Below are 15,374 nucleotides of genomic sequence, written 5' to 3'. Positions count from 1 at the left end.
GTTAATAAAGTTTGTATAACTTTATACAGCTTCATACTAGTGTAATTCATATTTTTATTAGCTATTAAGGGACTTGATGTTTTTTCAGAAATTATTACAATCATGTTAATAATAAACTGATTATAAAATCAATTACATTTACAAATGTTGCAAAAACAAAAAACATTACATTACTAATCTTTGTTCTTTCATTTAAATTCCATGAAAAATATTGTATAAATTAGTATAACCTACCGTTAACAGATACGGTAACAATTTTAGACAGGCCACGGCCTACGGCGTTGTCTGCACGACACATATAGCGTCCCTCGTGTCCGCGGGTCGCAACCCCACTTAATGAGCCGTTGGTCAAAACGGATAAGGGCAGCTCCACGCGGTTAAGTGGGCGAAAATCTGCACTGCTACCTACACCTAGTTATGTTGTTACATTTAATTTGAATATTATGAGGATAAAATCAAAGTTTAAACAGCATATAATTTAAATTTTTACGCATTAACGTTAAACACAAAGAAAAGTGACCAAATAATTCAAGACTAGGAAATTAATTACATGTCTTACCGGTAAAATCTTAATAATATTCTATTAAAATATGAACATTTGAATATTAAGCAAAATCACTTTTTTTAATTCCGTACCATTATAAAGTGTACCCCATCCTTGACAACCTAGTAGTCTACATACGTACTTCACTCAAATGACGACTGCCTAACTAACACAACAAAATTGTGTATTTTATATAAAGTATATATTACCATGAGCTTTCATCCATGTTATTCTTGGCTCTGGATATCCTTTAGTAACACAGTGAATAAGAATTTGTGTTCCGAGCAAGGCTGAAACATCTTGAGGCTCATACACCCACGAAGGCGCAACTGTATATAAAATTTAATATTAATAAAATCCAAGTGTATGTATATTTATAAATTTGTCACTACAATTCCCATACAACTGTAATAGATTAAACAAATAACAATTTCAAAATATACACATCAACAATGTCTAGGGATAACTGTATAAAAAAAGTTTGTATATAAAATATTTTCTTCTCCAACGCTTCTTTCCAAATTCAAAAAAATAATAAAAAATAACCCATTTTTAAACAAAGGAATGTCGATTATTCAAATTTGGCCGTCGAAAAGTTAGTTCATGTTACAATAAAACAGTAAAGTTCTGAAAAATTAAAAATGATTACACATTTTCTTCTTTTCTTCAATTTTCATAATTTCAACGTGTTTTACATTATTGTTATGTCACGTCGACATTTGACAATGGAAGAGCAGATTAGAGCTGTAGGCATGTTGGAAGCGGGAACTATACAAAGTGTGGCTACTGAAACTCTGCAAACCGGCCAAAATGTAATCTCCCGGTTGTGGTCACGATATCATGCGACAGGCGGTGTCGCTGAATGGCATTCAGGCAGATATCGCATCTCCACTCTTAGACAGGACCGTTTTCTTCAAAATGTCGCTAGGAGACAACCCAATATTACAACTATGCAAATGGTTCAAAGGCTAGAAACCTGACAACCAATTGTTGGTTAGTAACCAAACTGTAAGAAGAAAATTACATAAAGCTGGTCTTCATTCTCGCAGACCACTTCGAGTTCACAGACGGAGACTATTGTGGGCTCGAGAACAATTCGCATGGAGTGACAAGCAATGGTCCATGGTGCTTTTTCTGTTGAGTCTCGATTTGGATTTCATCCGGATTCACGAAGATTAAGGATTTGGTGAATTCCTGGTAGACGAAGCCGTCTCCAGCATCCACAAGAAGTCCATTCATATCAAGGCGGCACCATTATGGTATGGGCTGGTATTTGTATCGGCACGCGAACCGATCTCATTTGGATAAGAGGGAACATGAATGCACTGAAATACCGCAATTAGGTAGTGGAACCTGTGATTATTCCACACAGGGTACAAATGGGTCAGGGGTTCCAACTCATGCACAATAATGCTCGTGCCCATACGGCTGAGTCGGTATCAAATGTGCTTAGGGAACATGAAATCCAAGTAAATTTTCTCCAAATTTGATAACAGAAGAACAACTTTTCCGGCACTTGAAAAATCCTGGGACCTGACACCACAGCTTGATTTGGATAAATTAATTTTGGGCATGAATAACCGATGCCGAACTCTAGTTATTGGTAGGGGAGGGAATACTAATTATTAACTTTAATTAAATGCCTTTTTTCATTATTATGACTTAAATTTTCATAATTTCCTACGTAAAATCCATTATGTACAAAGTAAAAATTACACCCAAAAATAAAATCACTTAAAATTAAATTAAAAATCTTTGATGCATCTCTTTTTATGTATTGCAAGTATAAACCATAATATAAACTTCAATTTCATATATAATTGTTTTAACAAAATATATAAAGAATTTCATATAATAAGGTAAAAATGAAATAGCCCTAGGCAATGTTGATGTTTGTAGTATTCTCACTGTTGTCTAATTTTCGCTCATACTTTAAGCAGTTTCCTCATATGAAAAAGTGGTCAAACCTGTTTTTTAACATCCAGATTTTTTCCCTGTGGGACTACTTTATTACTTTAAATAAAAGATTAAATACTAGAGATAGCAATATATAATTTGCGTTAACTGAAAAAACTGACATTGCAGAGTCGTTTCTGTGGTTGTCGACGTCTTTCAAACACGTCTTAACATATAAATGAATATTACTATATCATACAAAATTATATTGTAGTTAATCTATATGTTCTTGTTTTTTTGTTATTTAAATTTATTGCAAAATACGTTTTATACAATTTGATATTTATGATGATATAGTCCTTAATGATTTTCCATACGAGAATGTGTTTATTTTACATGAAGGCGTGAACATCTTTATTTGTTGTTTTATGCAGTGTTAATTTAAATTTTTTATATGTATCTAGGAATAAATATATATCTTTTGCCTTCATTTATTGATCAGTTTTATCTGCGACTTACTATTATTATTACTTTAGTATTTAAATATTTTATCTTGTATGTAATATTCATAGAAAAATATTTTATGACAATGATATTTATATTTATGATAAAACGAAAAAAACATGATATTTTTTTTTTTAATCTTACGAGTAGATATTTATAAATAAAAAAGTAACATAGCTCACGCAAATTTACATTTTCATTTCATTTTTCCGAAACGACGTGGACTTAAACCATTTACGACTTAAAACTTGAAGTCGACTTAAAAACCAAATTTCAGTGATCTATGACACTTGAGCTTAAATTCAGTTTCCCATTTATATGGCATAAAGTAAACTTACCCTTAACGGCAAGTCTCGCAGTGTGGTTAACTTCAGCTGCAGTATTACTGGCGACACATGTGTAATCCCCGCTATGTTTCGATGTGACGTGGGAAAATATCAAAAAGCTGAATTCATCTAAGGATTTCTCTTGTACCTAAAATAAAACAAAATTTAATGCCATCTCGTTTGGTGTTTATATGCGGTCACGTGTTATTATAGTTTATAAATTGTCACCTGTAAATTGGACGGAATGTGTTGTCCATCTTTAAGCCAAGAGAAATAAACTGGTTTATCTCCAGAAGTTATTCCACATAAAACTTGTATTGAACTCCCTTCCACCAAATCCGCAGGAAATTGAAATCCAGCTATTTTTGGAGGATCTGAAATAAGAAATTTATTTTTATTCATCTTTTAAAAATTGACAATCCAAATTAAGTCCCTCATTATTTAAGGAGAATTCTGAAATATTGGTGATTGAATTACAAAAATAGTTTCACTCACTTCGAACAAAAATCTGGACATCCTTTTGTGCGTATTGTCCTGAAGGTGCATTTACTCTGCAAGAGTACACTCCGGCATCAGCTGGTTCAGCAGGCCATAACAGAAGTTCGCCACCGCTTCCTGACAACGCTCTTCCAGTTGAACCCACATCTATACCACCACGCTGCCATCTTATATCACTGAAGTAAGGAAATCATATTTTTAACAGTTACTTCGATAACTTAACATTGAAACAACGTTTCAAGAATATTATAAAAAATCTAGAGTTTCGGGGTTTGGGAATCTACAAAAACTGAACAAAAAACGAAACTTATAGTCTTACTAAACAAATGCACCTCCATCAACCTGATTGGAAATCCGGAGTAAGGACAGTAGATCGTTGTGTTGACACCTGCAACTACGCGGACAGGACCAATGTTTCTGATGGAGGGCGGACCTGTGGTGCGGTATTTCTATATTACTAATTATTATGAAATTAAGTTAATACAAACTATTGTTATTTTTGTTTCAGAACTTTTAAATATCTATCTATGTTCTCAGTAATTTACATGATGTGATCATATTGTGATGTAATCTTACCATAAACGTTAAGTCTTGTAGAATGTTCAACAGCTCCTCTTGTATTATGAGCGCGACATGTGTACCTCCCACCGTCTTCAGGACGGACTGACGTAATATTAAGGTAGCTCACTACGTCTCCGTTGGGACTCATAAACTGGGAAATGCTCCTGTTAAATTCATATTGGTTCTATTATATACGTGTTAAATATTTCCACACCGAAACTAAAAATATTGTTGCTCTTATATAATAATGTATGTAATGGGTAATTTCTTTACTATATTATACTTTTAAAAGATCGGTGAAATAACGACACAATGTTTGATTTTTTTTAGCTCTAATTTTATATCCTAAAACTTGTTCATAATTTTACTGTCACCCTGGAATAAATGTTGACTTAGTCAGTTGTCTATCGTGAATTATAAACGGTCATATAGCTCACTCCACATACCTCTGTTGTGTATTATGTTCCTCTACAACCTGCATGTCGAGCAGCCAAGTGAAGCGTGGCGAGGGAGAGCCGGAGGCAGAGCAGTGGAGCGCAAGCGCCGGCCCCGGATGTAATGCTTGCTCGATGAATGTATAGTGCAGTTCTGGCGCTGTATCTGCGCATAGTTTAATATAGAATATTATGTTAATATAATATAAGTTCATATTGTTTAATGCTATGAAATTATTTACAAAACTAACTGGAGAACCCCAGTTAGTTTTGGCAATAATTTCAGCAGACGATTGAACATTTAGTAGAAATAAGTCAGGTGGATGATATTATTAAAATTGTAACAGTGATTTTAAATAAGGTTTAAGATGTAACGTTTTATTGAAATATTTATTTAAAAATAAATTGTGTATTGAATCAGTTTCAAAAGGCGATAAAGAAATATGCTTGTTAATTTTATTAATGATTTCATAAGACATGTGACATACGTATAATATGATTCTCTTTTTTATTGTCAATTATACTATAATTTTTATAAGGAATATCTTCAGAACCTAAGTGGACTCGAAAGTGTTTTATTACATTTTTAAATGTCATAACATGAAATATCTGTCATTAACAAAAAATATCTCTACAAAAGGCCAACATCCAGGAAAGGACAGTCATAAATCAGAAATGTCAAAACAGAATCCAATCAACGCTTCTGAATGTTTGGAAAACAAAATAAAAAAAGATATATGACACTTATTCTTCATCCCGTAGGTTGTTAGCACAAAATTGTCATAAGCTCTTTTCACTTCAGTATAAAATCTCTCAAGAATGACATACCTCTGTAAATTTATGTTTACTGATTTTATATGTGGTTGAGAATGTGGTATCTTTAGTAACTGGTTAATTCAAATAAGGAGCTTAAATTATTTAAATAGACCTAGTTGTGGATTCCATTGCCTTAACCGGTACGTATGTCTAATATCATAATACAAACAAGAACAAGCCAAGGTTACATAAAGCCAAAACAATCCAAACATCACAAACATTCAGTAAATGAGCTTGACAGTAAAATTATGAGGTAGTAAATAACAAGGCAATGCTGGTGAGCTCTTTATTGCGGATAACAGTTGACAGGCCATCTGTTTGAGCTGAACGAATCATTATGTAGGATCCGTACATTTGAGTAACCAATCTAACGTTGAGATTGTTTTATGGACGTTACAAAAATATGTATTATGATTTCGACTCATAAATTTGACGATGATTAAAACACATAATTTTAGTGGTTATGTCGTAGCAGGTAAGTTATTTCAAATCATCAAAGTTATTTTTAGAGACAACCCGAGTTGCTGGCGACGTGCCCAGTTTCAAAAGGTAGCACAACGATAGAGAGGATTTTAGCAAAAACTTTATTTATATGACCATGTAAAGGAAACGTGTCATGAAATAGATATCATTTATAAAATGTGTTATTGACCGATGTGGTGACTAAATTTATCAACTTATCAACAAATTTATCAACTTTTTAAATGCGCAAAAAAATTTTTGTCCGTCATTTCAAAATTATATCTATTAACAAACCAATCAGATAGCATCATGAAAATATAACACGAGGTCAAAATAACGATTTATTTACTTAAGAGAAGCTGCGGAAAATGTAAATTTTCATGTAGACGTTGCGAAATAAATAAAACTACACTTTTGCATTTCTAATTGTCCTGACGATGTTACAATGTTCACTATTTTAGATATAAATCTCCGTAAAGGCTACAGTTTAAATATTTTGACGCTGACAAACGCTCGTCGACCATCTGGCACAGGCAATGTAGGTCACAAAATAAATCGAATTAAATAGTAACATTGCTTCAATATACAACAATGATGAATTATTTTTTTAACCGTCTTATTAACTGATTAATTACAAGGTTTTTTCATTACCTAGTAAATAGTAATGGAAAAAACTAAATGGTATTGGAATACCATATAAAATTCTCCATTTTACTATGACTGAAAGAGCACATGGGAATGGGAATTCCTTATAGCAGAATCTCATATATAAATAATAATGTCAAACATCAGAACCATTCCAACTGAACAGTGACGCATGACCTGTCCGTAGCCGCTGCATGCGTTAATCAATAACCAATCGCGACACAATCCAATCTATAGCACTTTGCAATTTACATTCATTTATAAATTCGGTAGCCTTTATTGTGGGCCTTGCGTGATATATATTTGCCGCTTTTATTACAGGCTGAATGAGATTTAACTGAAAACTAATTAAAAATTATATATACATATTATATAACAATATTCTAAAGTAATCTAAGAGCTCCATATTTAATTTCAACATGCTATCGTTTGACGTTTATTTTTTTTTTAATAACATTAATTTTTATTCTTCAAATAATCAGTTGAACTTATTTCAACATCCATAAATAAGTATTCGTAGTAAGAAATAGCATCATTAAGTTATTCCAAGTAACAACTAACGAAGAGATATTATTTCAAGTAATTAGTATTCTCCAGTTATCTTAAGCATAGTTCCTCTAAATCCTGAATTAATGTGACTATCATATATCATAACTTGGGATTTGAAATTGACATGACTTACATGTAAATAATAACAATCAACGTTACTTGTAGAGTTAAAAGTTAGGAATCGAACATATTTAAAAAATATACAAAGAAGGCGGTAATTAAATTGCAATGTACGTAACTCTTTTTGTTTGGGCCCAAAATCTTGAAATTCGTCTTTGGAAAACATCTTCAGTTAATTGAACTGGTTTTTTTGTATATACTTTTAACTTCGATGACAATCTTTCAGTGTATGATTCTATGCTAGATCCGACCCTCCCCTCCCAATACGAAGCTCTGTATAGTTTTAATATTGACCGCAATAAGATAATACAACTCAATTATACCACTTACATTAATAGACAAGGCCTGCTAAAATCAATTGCTATAAATGCTTGTTTAAAAAAAGAACTGAAACTATTTATTGCATTAAAATTTTCCTAAGCTTCTTATTGATACATAAATTAAAGGTTTCTTGACCGCGATTCTCTGTGTAAGAGAATAAGTAACAGTAAAAATACCAAAAATGAAGTAAGAATATAAAAGTTATTCTTAATTATTAACACGAAAGTTCAATAAATTCTTTCCAAAACAAGCATAAAAGTGATGCAAAATAAGTTACCCGTCTTTTACTTTAAGAAAAATCAATTATAGAACTGTGAGGCACTTAGTTTGACGCCTTTTTGTTCTATGCTCAGTCAAGTGGCTTCGTTTTAGCGCGACTCCTCGTTTGAATGAATAAGTTTGAATAGTTTATTTGATTATATCACCTATAAAATTCCGAATATAACTTCATTTTATTTCTCGTTCCCAATTACCAATGTTTTACATAGCATTTGTTTACTTTTAATAAAGGTAAATTTTAAATCTATCATATAATATTTGATATCAATGAACGAATTCGTGTTTAAATTTTAAAATACGATTCGGTAGAGAGGCAATCAAACAGTTCATGTCATGTGCACCGGCCGTACTGCAGTGCTTCTGGGAACATTGCGAGCCGCTCTCTATTGACGTGTCCATATAGCTATGATACTGGCTGGTGCATTGAATTGATAGAATGATATATCATGTATAAACTCACTTCACTTTTTAAAAGAGTGGTAATAAAATATCTCTTTTATATAATCATAGTCTAAAATATTTTTTTAACTGCCAGAACTAATGGTGAGATCATGTGTTACATGAATTTTACTATTTGTTTGATAAACTAGGATTACATTTTGTGTGTAATATATTTTATAAAGCTAACGTCAGTTTATTATGAGCAGTACATTTAACTTATTTAAAAATATCTTATATTTTACATTTTCAGATAACATCACGTAGAATGAAAACCAGACCTATCCAGTTCTAATGATATCACTTATCCCTTTATACCTTACAATTTCTATTTTAACACCTTATTAAGTATTGTAACATAAAGAATTTCTTCTTATATAAATCTTACCTCCAAGCCTGAGCTCAGCAGCGGCTTGTGCACTATCAAGGTCTCGTTCAGCAAAACACTGGTACATTCCTCTATGAGCTCGGACCACACCGTGGATGCGCAATACCCGCTCACCGCCGCCAACAGGGACACCGTCGTGCAACCAACGCACGCGAGCCTCGCCGCCGTCAACCGAACAGTTAAAGGTTACTGAACTACCGGAATTAGCGATCTGTTGAAACAAGAAAAACCTTAGGTGATTCATATGTGACGCTGAATACTACATTGTTACATATTACACAACAAAATATTCACGAAAATGTGAGAATGTATCTCATAAAATTCAGGAATACGAAACTATCTGCAAAGCGTGTATACCACGCGTTACAAGTCAATACAGGATCCCGCTTATAAATAATTCAACAAACCATCACTTCACGTCGACATCGCGGAGATCAGGTCTCAAAACGGATTAGAAAAGGGCGTGAGAGGTGGAGGCTTCGGAATTCTATAGATTGAATTATACATGATGTTCCTTAATGTAGGATCCGTTTGTGTATTAGGCTTATTGTTCAAACAGTGTGTCAATAGTTGCTTTGTTCTGTTAAGTGTTATGTACGTATCGAAGAATTATGTATGTAAATACGTTTAAACTTTATATATTTCAAATGTAAATATTACTTTGCTTTTTCATATACTTCTAAGTTTTTACTGTGTTAAAAATCGGTAAAATAACCACATTGCCAAGGCGAAGAAACAAGAAGCGAATACAAATATGAAAAGTCATATATTAGTTTAAATTGAAACAACTATAATTTTATTGCTACGATAGGATACTTAATGCAATTTCTTTTGTAATAAGTATGTATAGAAAACTAAAAAGTTTTATTTTGACAAAAAAATGTTTCATTTTCAATTGATTACACCTGGTCCCTATTACTTGGGATGCTATCAAAATTTCGTGGAAATACATTAAGACAACATCTGCGTTTGAAAGCCGGTCATTAGATGAGTTTTAACTAACTTAGAAAACAGCCGTCAGTTTGAAAGAGATCTTAATTCACTAATTACTTTGACGAGATATGTATTTACAATCATTACAAAAATGTGTTAATAATGCAGGATTCTTATATTGGAATATAAGACCTGCCACCAGCTCACGCTCATGAATTATATACAAAAATGTTATCTTGTAATACAATGTGAGAGCTTGTCAAAGCAAGTTCTTCGAACCCTTGTCAATACAGTGCTTCTTATGAGCATGTCTTCTTTCAACATACTATTCAATATTCCTTTACATTCTCCATAGATGAGAATGTTATTAAATTTTATTTCTTCGTATTTGAAATTAAGATATAAGAACATAAAAATAAATGTAAATAGACGTAAATATAGTATTAAAAATTATGTGGGTGTGTCCGTGTGTATATATTATAGGACTGTGTGTGATCACACAAAAAAGATTTGGATGGAATTTGAATTATCGTTTAACGTTGGCCACAGATCTAAATGAGTACCTACGTTTTTTATAAGGCCTGGATTTGGGGTTGATTCCGAACAAAAAGTAATAAATTTTACGTAATTGATCACACCGCTGGATCCTCGTTTACCAACAAACATATGTTGTATATACAATGCTTACAATATAATATTAGAACAAAGGAATCAATAAAACGACTGTATTGTGTAAAAATACTCAGGTTTCCTGTAACTATGTGTTGAACTTTAATTTTTAATGAATTCTCTTGTATATAGACTTTTTTTTTCTTAGTCTAACAAACAACACAGCTGACATTAAACCGATTCTTCCTGGTTTTGTGTCAGCTGCTTCGTTAACAGTAAAAAAGTCTTACAAGTTCGATATCGTTAAGTAAATAAAAATAATAAGTAGGAATGTAAAGGACCAGAATTATTTATCGGTTTTGGAGTCGCATAACTTCGATTTTATACGTCTTATTGTAAGAAGTCTTAGATGTATTATTCAGAAAAATGATTATAAATTTTTTTTTCAACAATGTATTGTGGAAATTTGTTTAGAGTCTGATATACAGAATACACTCATGATTAAATTATAGCTCATATTTTTATTTGAGGTATATATCTCTACGAATAGTTCTCGCACTCGCACGTCGCACACTGTTTCTATCAATGAATAAATATTTTCTATACCCGTATTGTTGTTTATATTAGAACCGTCGCATTACTACGGTATTTAATAAAGTTATCAAAATAAATTAAAACAACATCTAAATCTCGAACAATCAATTCTATTGTTTGATTTTAAGGTCACGGTCACGACGCTATTTTAACTATTGACTTATAAAAAAATATTTGTTCAATCTGAATTCTTTTTTAGGTTAACAATTCTAAACAGCCAACTACTAAAATTACGTTTAGCTGGATGAAACTTCATTACATTCTCTTTTCATTGAAATTTAATTAGGCTTTATAAAGTCCATTCACATTTGTTGGATTAGGACAACATGAAAAAGCATTCTATGATTTGAAATACTGGTGAGTAAGTAAATTTATTACCTCAGGTACTTTAATTTGGACAGGAATAATTTGAAACACATAAAAAAATACCAGGTCGACTTCTATCCGTTTTATCTTATCTATTACTAATACTTATATATACTTACATGTAATTGAGGATGAACACTGACAACAAGTCTTGACCGCACTTTAAGTCTTGCGTCACGTCTCTGTTCACCGTATTGGTTATGGGCTCGACAAGTCCAAATTCCACCATCAGATAACTGAGCTCTTCTTATAATTAGTACTTGATCGGACACTGATATTCTGATGCTATTTCCTACGGGGCTGAGACGGCCGTTAGCGTGGCGAAACCAACTAAAAGAAAATTTCAATATACGATTATTATTATAGTTGCATATTAGTTTGTGATTAAGTGAAATGAAAGTTTCACCTGTAAGTGGGTGGAGGGCTGCCGATTGCGCAACACACCAGCCTGATGTCCCCACCTTGCGGAACAGTTTCATCTTCAGATATCGTTAAAATTCGTGGTGCCATACTCCCAGTCGGATCTAATGCAAAATAATAAATTAAAGTCTAATAAGTAGATACAAGTGAGCTTGTATAGACAAATCCAATATTTTAAAGAAGAATAATACAAATCGGAATGTACTTTAATCTTAGATATCAAATAATTAATAAAAAAGTATTGATGATATGTATTTTAGAAAGAAATAATCTACATACAAATTTATGTATGAAATTAGACAGAGACAAATTTTATCCAAAATTTAATTGAATACACCTTTCACTGCTACTCCGTTTTCTAATTTTAAACAATATAATACTGTTCAATGTTCATGTTATTAAAACAAAAAAAGATTTCACTATTTAAATCTTTGGCGTTTTTGAAAGAAATGTTACGGAACGTTATTTGTCTATAGATATTTAGACATATTTTATTAATATAGGTACATGTACACAAAGTCTAATTTATTTTGATCTTTATAAATGTATATGAATAAAGCTTAGGTACAGTTATTTTTATAATTCCACATAATAAGGTAACACCAACGCCTTCCTTTTACCTTAAAATGTCGTAAAGAAATCTCCAATTGGTGATAAGCCGCCTATGGTACTTACTCTTCTCACACAGAGTGTGCTCATACGAATTTACATTTTGTATACTGTTATTATGGACTTGTGTCAAACTTATTTTAAACGTGTTAATAAAAATGACCTATTTAGTCATAGACATTCTTCTAGTATCAGCTCTCGTATTCTATCAACCATGAAATTTCATATTTTAAGTATCTCGTGATAGAGTATGTCACCTATACAACTAAATTATTACAACTCCCGAGTTGTTGAAACTTAAACCTTAAATTAATTCAAGTTTTCATTTTGCAATTCGTTTAATAGAGGAATATGCAACGATATTAAGTAAACAATTTTTTTAATAAGTGAATAACATAAATTATAATCTGAAACATTTTTTGAAGATATTCTTAGTTAAATCGAGAATCTATGTAGTGTAGCGTGGTGAATGTATTTTCCTTTATGGGAGATTTAAACTAGCTATCTCCTAAGGAAATCTATCTTATTAATCTATATAATTCACAGTCTAAGCATTATACAAGTCTTCCTAAACTAATGCTCATGCATCATAAACAAAGAATAATATAAAGTTTTTATTCCAAATGAACATAGATAATATTTTATTGGACATAAAAATACAAACGTGAAACTGCAATCATAGCAGGTGGACTACGACGCTTCTCTCCCGTCAAAACGTGTTGAGCTTCGCAGGCGTAGGAGCTAGCATCATCAGATCTGGCTTCTCGGACAACAAGAATATCGCCGCGACTGCCACCGATAATATAACCACCACCTACAACATATACTTTTAGATTACTTACTTCTTCAGAATTTCATAAACATGTTATTTCATCTCTGCCAAGCACCAACTTAGGTCATTTCAAACTTAAAATCTGAAACGTTATAAAGCGGCCACGGTATAATTGAAATCTTTTCGATTAGAAGTCCGTTTACATAAGCAGGACATATCGTGTATTTAATATAGCTAAAATTGGTAATTTTTTTCTTTAATAATAACTGGACTATATTTTAAAACTAGAAACCTAAAAATAGTGCCGACTAGTAAACTTCAAATAGAAGAATGTATTTTCGGCACAAATCTAGTATGAAGTAACTTGATAGTCTCTTGTTAGATGACAATGTAAAGGAAATTCAAGTGATACATCACAAACACAATTTACGAGGAAATTTCATTTAGTCAAGTAACTTTATACTTACAAAGTAACAACGACACTAGGTTTCTAAGTGAGGACACAGTAGAGCACGTTATTACATCACTGTATAAAATTTTTAGTTTTATGGGACGTTGCGTTTCAAACGTTGTATCGCACTAAGTACATTTAAGTAGTAACCGTAACAATAATAATGTTGTAATGCATTTTTATACATTTTTATGATTATAGAAATGAGAATTTAAATATAAAATTCATCTGACTGTCGTTGGTTCGGATGACGAGGTTTTTGCGAGTATAATATTTGAAGTAGCTTTATTTTTCAAATAAGACATTAGCAGAAACAAATAGTACAATGAAGAGTTTTTAACACACATATTAAATTATAAAATAATAGTGATATTTATTAAACTAACTTGATTGATACAAGGCTCTTTGAAATGGTTGGTTGCTTCAATAAAAACAGCACTCGTATTCCGACGCAAAGCTAGTATGAGGGAAATCAATCAGAGTATACTGTACACGGTGTAGTTAATCGATAATTAAAGTCTGCTATCTATCAAATTATGTCTGCAATCGAATGCAGCTATAATTGTGGCTTGATTGATTAAATACCAACACTGCTGATAGCGTTCAAGACAAATTATTTAATATGAGGCTGATATAATTGTGAAAATAAATTTATGTACCTATATACTACTCACTATATATTGATAGGAAAAATATTGAAATACTTCAACCATATTATTTATTGAAACATTCAACCATATTTCTCCAGAATATGAAAATTTATTGATGAATAAATATCTTGCATCTTCCAGTTAACTCGTGTGATAAGGAAGTAAAAATGAAAGTTATATAGAAAATATAATAAATAATTAACATACATTCTGAAAATTCGTATTAAATAGTCTCTGAGAAGCTGTTAGTAAGTTTTGACGAATAATTTGGAAGGAATAAATATAATTTAAGACTAGATTTCCGACTACGCCTAACCATGAATAAAATTACATAGAATTAGCCATCGAAGCAGTATTATATAAACCTTTGATGTATCTTTGTTCGATGATACTCTTAACTCTTAATGGCATTGAAAAAAGCCGCTGTGTCTATTTTGTTTAACCGCTCAAATTTATAGTTTAACTTAATCATAATATGCGATTTGCCAAAATAGTGAAACATTGAAATAAATTCATACTTATGCAAATACAAAGATAAAAATATAACTCTCGTATTCTGGCTACAAGCAGTTTTGTCATGTATAAAGCTGTATGAAGGATCGCTTGGTCTTGCATTAGACGATAAACAGGGACAAGTCTTAAGTTATACTGAGTAACTGAATCAACGAAATTTCAAGTGTCTTGAAGAGTCTGAAGAAATCATACAGGTCGAATATTTGAATAGAAAGAAAATTTATCTTAGAAAGAATGTAAGAGATGTATAATTTATCAAAATTTAAAGAACAGAAAAATAATTTTAAAGAACAGAATTTATATCAGTGGATATTTTATTTAAATTAATAAAACCGTGTAAGAAATTGTACATAAATGTTAAAAATAACTTTAAATATCAATTATAATTTTATAAATTTTATTTATATTGTTTATTATCGTAAGAAGTGGTAGAAGACAAGTTATAAGTTGATAAATGAAAGAGACGTTCACGCAAGTACGCAGAGTAACGAATGGTTTTACTTTGAGGTGGCTCATGACTTTAAGATTGCGGGTTCGATCTAGTGCACTTACATATTTATAGCGGTGACACCGTTACTGACATGTCACATATATTAAATTTTAATAGTTCTGTTGTTCAAGAGAATAGTCGTAACAGTTTCTCTTTTTAAATATACAAAAAACATTTTTAGAATAA

General features: G+C 31.5%; 1 protein-coding gene across 1 annotated transcript; it reads right to left on the bottom strand.

The window, feature by feature from the left end:
- Positions 1–156: 156 nt before the first annotated feature.
- LOC116778881 (cell adhesion molecule Dscam2-like) lies at positions 157–14,012 on the bottom strand. Its single transcript, XM_061529941.1, has 13 exons — positions 13,922–14,012; positions 12,977–13,126; positions 11,690–11,807; positions 11,403–11,613; positions 8,782–8,992; positions 4,776–4,929; positions 4,345–4,493; positions 4,111–4,201; positions 3,766–3,944; positions 3,499–3,644; positions 3,283–3,418; positions 754–873; positions 157–411 (listed from the first exon to the last, which is right to left on the bottom strand). The coding sequence occupies exons 2-13, from the start codon at positions 12,990–12,992 to the stop codon at positions 221–223; spliced, it is 1,722 nt and encodes a 573-aa protein (XP_061385925.1). The 5' UTR covers positions 12,993–13,126; positions 13,922–14,012; the 3' UTR covers positions 157–220.
- Positions 14,013–15,374: the final 1,362 nt, after the last annotated feature.

The sequence above is a fragment of the Danaus plexippus genome, chromosome 6, assembly GCF_018135715.1.
Source record: "Danaus plexippus chromosome 6, MEX_DaPlex, whole genome shotgun sequence".
NCBI lineage: Eukaryota > Metazoa > Arthropoda > Insecta > Lepidoptera > Nymphalidae > Danaus > Danaus plexippus.
The sequence above is the reverse complement of the archived record's forward strand: the minus strand, read 5'-3'. Positions and strand labels throughout refer to the sequence as shown.